Source organism: Palaemon carinicauda, chromosome 4, assembly GCF_036898095.1.
Source record: "Palaemon carinicauda isolate YSFRI2023 chromosome 4, ASM3689809v2, whole genome shotgun sequence".
Taxonomy (NCBI): domain Eukaryota; kingdom Metazoa; phylum Arthropoda; class Malacostraca; order Decapoda; family Palaemonidae; genus Palaemon; species Palaemon carinicauda.
The window spans coordinates 32,306,112-32,313,465 of record NC_090728.1 but is presented as its reverse complement, the minus strand read 5'-3'; the positions used below and the strand labels follow the sequence as shown (position 1 = coordinate 32,313,465).

The 7,354-nt window shown below is 41.9% G+C and overlaps 1 protein-coding gene across 1 annotated transcript in view; it reads right to left on the bottom strand.

The window, feature by feature from the left end:
• Positions 1 to 844: 844 nt before the first annotated feature.
• LOC137639864 (thymidylate kinase-like) overlaps positions 845 to 7,354 on the bottom strand; it is a 37,190-nt gene continuing 30,680 nt past the window's right edge. Inside the window, exons 4-6 of the mRNA XM_068372126.1 lie at positions 2,760 to 2,862; positions 1,390 to 1,578; positions 845 to 979 (exon numbers count right to left, since the gene is read on the bottom strand). Of these exons, the coding sequence (XP_068228227.1) occupies positions 869 to 979; positions 1,390 to 1,578; positions 2,760 to 2,862 (403 nt within the window). The 3' untranslated portion in view covers positions 845 to 868. The remainder of the gene's footprint in view (positions 980 to 1,389; positions 1,579 to 2,759; positions 2,863 to 7,354) is intronic.

Below are 7,354 nucleotides of genomic sequence, written 5' to 3'. Positions count from 1 at the left end.
CTGCCATTCTTAGTGAGTAAATTTTGAGATTCAAACAGATTTTTTATATAAAAAATAAATTATTCTAAATTCAGTTAAATTGCACAAAATAAGAGTGTAGGCAAATGGACAGTTATTTTGAACATTTATAATTTACTTAACAAAACCTCTGAAGTACTCATCCTAGTATTACAAGCCTCCCTTTCATAGCTTTCTAAATGAAGAGCTAAGAAACAACTTGCCTCTCCCAAATAGAAATGTCTGAAATTGATGACCAAATCATGATAATGTCGGGGCTTATAAGGTTTTATCCTGTTACAACAACATGAAGCAGTAAACACTATGATATTACAGTGATTACAGACTAAGACTAGGCTGCCCAATTCTGATACAATTGCTACATGAAATAAATGTATACCTTCTCTTAATGATTGTTAAAATAACTATTTGCACACCTTTGCTAAAATGACTTCTACAGTAGTATTGCTAGGTACTGTATATCTATAGAAAAAACATCACAAAACTACCTTGGCCTATTAGTAAAGGTGTAAATATGAATTGCTAAAAATATAAAAATAGCTAATTAAAATAAAACAAAAGGTTATGTCTACAACAAAAATAATAATACTTTGGTGAATGGTATGTCAAATAATAATATATAATGTACACACTTCTTGCCATTATCATAAAATACCTTAATAATATTACTAGAACACATTTAGACTCTTATATGGCTGATCACAAGATTTGTAAAGTAAGACAGTTAAAGAAGATGAATTTCTAGGTAAAAAAAATTACATAGCAGTACAGCTGGTGGCCAAAAGCATGCTAAAAGGAACCCTCAGGACTTCATATGAGTCATGTCTTTTCAGTTGTGTACTGTACTATACTATACCCAAAGTTTTCCTATCTTTACTCCATCTATGCTGCCAATGACATTCAAAACTTCAGCTACCAACTCTTTCTGCAGGGCTTCAACAGTTTTATTTGCATCAATTACCTGAAAAAAAATAGTAGTATGAGTGTTTTTAAATGGGTGAAACTATAAACTTTTACTACTACTAATAATAATGATAATACTATAAAAAATAAGCAAGACAAATTTACTACTCTCTTATCAATATTATCATATCCTTGTGAAAGCAGGGAAAAAATGCTTAAACTTTAAGGACATGCACTGTTATGTTTTGGATAATGTAACAATATATTCAGTTTTTCATGCAAAGGCATAATTGTTGTTTTGATGCCATACAAGCTCTGAAGAATAAAAGGTTAATTGTACTATAATTCTCACGGGCGGAGGTTGGCAAGGATTATTAGCACTAAGTTTATCTTATACAATATCAATATACATTTTATTCCTTAAAATTCATTAAATAGATTAATCAGACATCAAAAGTAAATACTCACTTTCCAAGATTCATCTCGCAATAAACGATAATTCTCATTAACTCTTTTCTGAAATTCGGCTTTTTCATACCGCTCTTCCCCATATTGGCCACGTCTCTGAGCTTCTTCCATACTCAGGTCCAAGAAGAGTACTCTATCTGGCTTCGGAAGACCTATATCACTTTGCTTACACCACTCCAAACTCATACCCTTGAAAAATAACAAATAAAGTTCAATAAAAGTTATGTTTGTGTATTCAGTGTAAATTGTATACCAAACTGCTTAGTAATACAGTAAAGTATACTGTATATAGCATGGAACTTTCTGCTTGTCTACATATTCATGTTTGAACTTACCTTTAAATAAAAAAACCCATATGCAATACAGAATACAGATTTATTTCTATCACAAACATATATAGTACAATATATAAAATTAGACATCAAAACAAAGTTTAAACTATGAACAACTCCTAATTCAACATTAATCCCAAATTACAGTACAGTACTGTACTTGTTCACCTGACCTCACAAAATTTTTACATAATTCATTATATAAAATTTTTTATACAAAACTGTTACCCATCACACGTATAACGTAAACTGAATGACAAATATACTGTGGAATATTAAGGATGAACACCCACAAGCCGTGAGTTTGAATCCTAAGAAAAATACTTTATCATAATTATTTCTATACTGAGGGCTGGTTGCTTAAGTGTAAGTATTACAACAATCATCCACATATTCTATGCAAACATATCGGTTTGCCTCCCTCACTAGCAATTTTGGGTTTATAATTCCCCAGTAGAGTACTTTCAAGTAAATTATTCTAAACAATGTATAAAAACATGATTTGGATTTAAATTTTGTTGATGAATACATTTTACTATTATTGTTTAAAAATAAATTATGCAAGTTTAGCTTGAGAAAAAAGTACAATTAATTGCAATTAAGTACTGTACTTCTAATTTTTGGCTTTGCTGGAAAAAAAAATCATATACTACAGTACACTGAAAAATCGATTACGAAGCCTATGCAATAAAAGCATAATACAGTACTGTACAGTACAACTGTTTCATAGAGAACTGCATATACATTACTGTACAAGACTTCAATGGTAATAAAGAAGTTCACAACTGAAAGGAGAGAGAGAGAGAGAGAGAGAGAGAGAGAGAGAGAGAGAGAGAGAGAGAGAGAGAGAGAGAGAGAGAGAGAGAGAGAGAGAGTCTTACCATCACTCTATTATATATATAATGAAAAAAAAAAAGTTTGACTATTATGCAAATAATTCTATAACTATTATGATAATAATTCTATTGCATGTCACTTGGTAATAAATTTCACACCTTTCTTGAGTTTAGTCAATACCACATTCATGATTTACTTTACCTCTTTTGCTGCAGAAAATGCAACTCCAGAAAATGCATATCGATCAATTATTACTGAAGTACCACTAAGCAATGTTGATGTAATTTTTGGAAGCAATTCCCATCTGAAATAAATGAAAAATGACAAACTTATAACAGAGTTTGTATTTTTCCTAACATACAAACCCAAATTCTTTACTATAGGAGATATTCTAGCGCGAGCTGGAAAATACGGCAGAAAAACCTTAATAAGGTCGTTAACGACCAGGCAGGTAATTGCCCACCTGTTAGTGGTGGGGGGGGGGGGGGACCGCCGGTCGGTAGCTGCTGTTTACCTTCAATCAGATTTTAGCTAGGACTATCCTAGGGGGCGGTGATGGAGGGAAGTTTTGTGTAAAGAATTCGGGTTTTTATGTTGGGAAAAATACAAACTCTGTTATAAGTTTGTCATTTGTTCCTACACTTGATACAAACCCTCATTCTTTACTATAGGAGACTCAAGTCTTGAGGCCAGGGTGGCTAAGGAGTTCCCTATTCCTAAGGAAGATAGTCCTCAGACTAGACTCTTTAGAAGCAACAATCTTTTGTCAATCTTCTTTCCTTGTAGATCCCCATAATCTCAGCATGACTGAAGGTTTGTAGCTTCGAGGAAACAAATGTTTCAGGATGAAGTGGGTCAGGAACATTCGACTCAGACCCCTTCAAACTTGGGATTCCCCTGACCTTGCAAAGGGGAAACCTTGTGACCACGAGTATAACTTATACCCTGTGAGAGGAATCAGATGAGTATCATATCTTATTTCCATTGGCGAGTCCAGCTGAAACTGGATACAGACTAGGATCCCCAGATGGGAGGGAGAAGGAGACAAAGAATAGATGGATGTCCTTCTTAAAACCTAGTGTAACCCAGTATCCTCAGCCAATGGTTACTGTCCCCTGAAAGGGCGTAAGGTAGTTACAGCACCTGTTGACCTGTCACAATAGGCCCTATAGAAAGGGTGTCTAGAGACCTATGTGTCACGTCGCTCAAATAGTGAGCGGTGAATGTAGATTGGCGTTTCCAGACCCCAGCACTTAAGACTTGAGAGACTGAGAGATTTCTCTTAAAGGCCAGTGAGGCAGCCACTCCCCTAACTTGATGGACTCTGGGTTGTGCTACCTGTGGGTCTCCGTGAAAAGACCTCGCAATAACTTTCTTGAGCCAGAAAGGGATGGTGTTGCGAGAGGTTCTCTCCTTTACCTTGTTGGTACTAAGGAAGAGATGACGGAGATGTGGTCTGAAAGGTCTGGTGCGCTTCAGATATTTCTTTAGTGCCCTGACTCGGCATAGTAACGACTGGTCTGTATCCTATGTTACCTTATTGAGGCTGGAAAACAGAAATTCTTGAAATCTCTCATCGGTAGATGAAGGATTATGAGTCAAGCCACCAAGCCCGGTACGAAGTTGCGAGACAACCCCCCTCCCTTAAAATGGGTGACAACGTAAGACAGACCAAGTAGCTCACTGACCCTTTTACCCAAGGACAGAGGTACGAGGAAAGACGGTCTTAAGGTTCAGAAAGTAGCCTGAGGTCCTTAAGGGCTCTAGGGCAGACCTTTCAGGGAACGTAAGACATGTCTCACGGTGATGGTCTAATCTCAACGGGGGGGGCAAGATCACTCAAAACCCCGAATCAATCAAGGTGATGTCTTCTGAGGCGGAGAGGTCAACCCCCTTCTCAGTCTACAGATGAGGCTCAAGGCTGAGCGATAGCCCTTAATCGCCGAGACTGAGAGGAGCTTTTCCTCACTGAGGTACAAAAGGAAATCTGGGAACTACTGATTCCTTCCTTTTGAGAACCCAATTGCTCCACATGGTCGCTGTTGTAGCGGTTAAGAAGTCCATTGTCTTGGCCCAAGCAGTTAGGACTTCCTGTAGGGACTGCCTGGAGTCTTGGTTTGACAAGTCCTCGTGGCTTGCGAGGTAGCTGACTGTACCAGACCACGTGTCAAGCCAGAAGGGTAATTGCCGAGGCTTCTGCGGCTGAGAAGAGCCTGGAAGAGTAGTGTGTCTCTGATCTCGGCGAACAGACCAGGTTTAAAGGTTTAAAGGTCGCTCAAGAATGGCAGAGGCAAGGGACAGTAACATTGCACTAGCAGTTAGGACAATGCCCTAGAGACTGACCATATATTATATGGTCAACGACCAAGCCTCCTCTCCATTCCAGCTAGGACCAGGGAGGGCCAGGCAGTGGCTGCTGATGACTCAGCAGATATACCTATAGGCTCCCCCAAACCCCCCAACCTTAGCTCACAACGATGGTAAGGTTGCAGGCACTAATGGCACTAACGAGTCTGAGTGGGACTCGAACCCCAGACTGTCAAACACCAGTCAGAGATGTTACCAATCAGGCCACAGCCAGAAGATCAATTCTGGTCTTAGGGTTTGGGGTGGACAACATAGCCTGTCTAAGGCTGGAGCGTCAAGAGGTCGAGGCATGAGATATTACACATAGTTCTTAGAGTCCTTAAATAGGAGGATTCTAAGTCGCTCGACGGCAGCTCTCCCGAGGATTCCTCAGGCTGCGCTAATTCCTCGCGTCTTATTACAGGTAAAGTGGAGACACGAGTAGCAGACAAACCTTATGTCTTACCCCTCGCATCTTTCTTATCAAAAGGGGAAGAACGGAGAAGTCGGAGTGTCTGGAGGAAATGGCAAAGACCGTTGACGAGAGTCGGAAGACTGTCATAAGAGTAAAACTCTTGATGATGATGGTCGCGCGCATAGCGCTAATTGCGTGCGTACGCGGACACTCTGTGCTGATTGTTACGAGAGCCCGACGACTCAGCGTAATTGAAACTCGAAGGTTCCAAGTCATGTGAACTCGTGAGTCCAGCGCGACAGAGGCCCGAAGGTCTCCTAAGGTTATGAGAACCCGTAGGATCAACATGACGACAGTTCAAAGGCTCCTGATCACGCCCACCGAAAGGGTGATCGTCACGAGACCCCGAGGGGTCAACGTGAGGAGAACCAATAGGTCTCCTTACAGCAAAAGGGGGAGAACGTCAGGGATGAAGATAACTCCTCCGCAGGGTAGATTTGTTCTCCCGAAAGAGAACGTCGCTTAAGACAAGGCTCTCGCTCCGCCCCTGGAGGAGAACCAAAAGCGTAAGGGGGAGGAGCATGGATCAGCAAACTCCTACAAGTTTTCTCTCGTGAATGGGAGGAAGGTTCTCCCGAAGAAGATCGCCTAAAACAAGCTTTCTCCCTGCTCTATGGGGAAAAGCGTAGGCGTAATAACCTCTCTCTCGCAAACGAGGGAGAAGCAATCCCAAAGGAGGACATCGCCTAAGACAAGCTTTCTCCCAGTTCTATGGGAAAAAGCATAGGCGTAATACTCTCTCTCTCTCGCGAACGAGAGAGAAGTTCTCCCGAAGGAGGACATCGCCTAAGACAAGTTTTCTCCCAGTTCTATAGAGAAACGTAGGCGTAATAATCTCCCTCTCGTGAACGGGAGAGAAGTCCTCCCGAAGAAGGACATCGCCTAAAACAAGCTTTCTCCCAGTTCTATTGGAAAAAAGCATAGGCGTAATAATCTCTCTCTCGTGAACGAGAGAGAAGTTCTCCCGAAGGAGGACATCGCCTTAGATCAGTTTTCTCCCAGTTTTATGGAAAAAATGTAGGCGTAATAATCTCCTTCTCGTGAACGAGAGAGAAGTCCTCCCGAAGGAGGACATTGCCTGAGCCAAGCTTTCTCCCAGCTCTTATGGGAAAAAGTGTCGACATCATAATCTCTCTCGCGAACAAGGGAGAAGTTCCCCTCGAAGGAGGAACAAGCCTTAGACTTGCTTTTCTCCCAGCTCAAGGGGGGAAAGCACTGTCTTTGGGGATGAGATAGCAGAGGTAAAACTCGTCGAGCTGTTCGCAACTCTTCATGAAGGAGAGAAGGTTGCTGAATGGCTGAAGTGGGGATGCTCTCCCTCGGAAGGGGGGGTGGTTCTCTCACGCAGCCCAATTCCGAGGAAGGTTATCACTCCCTCGTAAGGGGAGGTTCTCTAACCCCTGGAGGTGAACCTCCTGGCAGCAATCTATGTTTCCCAACAACAAGTTGATCAAGTTGCAGGTTGACGAGTGCTACCTTGTAACATGGGCAGCTCATGAGCTGCCACATGAAGCGCAGGATAGCGAACAGAGCGGCCGAAGCCATCGGCATTGTGTTCTACGTCGCTGCTATCTGGGTGTTTTCTTTTAGCCCCTCTAACATGTTTCCCCACTTCCTTCTGCTCTCAACCGAAGAGAAGAAGGGCCGAACCCCTGCATCTTCCTCCGAGGTTTCCGAGAGACTCGTAATCCTTAACTCATTAGGGAGCAAAGGAACTGGGGAGGTTGTCCTGTCTGTAACATGAGAGCGAGGGATTGACCCCACGAGTGTATGACCGGAGGTTTGCATGTGTAGCGCTAATTGCGTGCGAACACCTTGCGTGACGGGAGTCTGAAGACTCTGCCATAGGAGTAAAACTCTTGATGGTCATGGGCGCAGTGTTGGTTGAGCGTACGCGAACACTCCGCGCGACAAGAGTCCGAAGACTCTGTCATAAGAGTAAAACTCTTTGTGACCTCCTTTCACGAGAACTAGA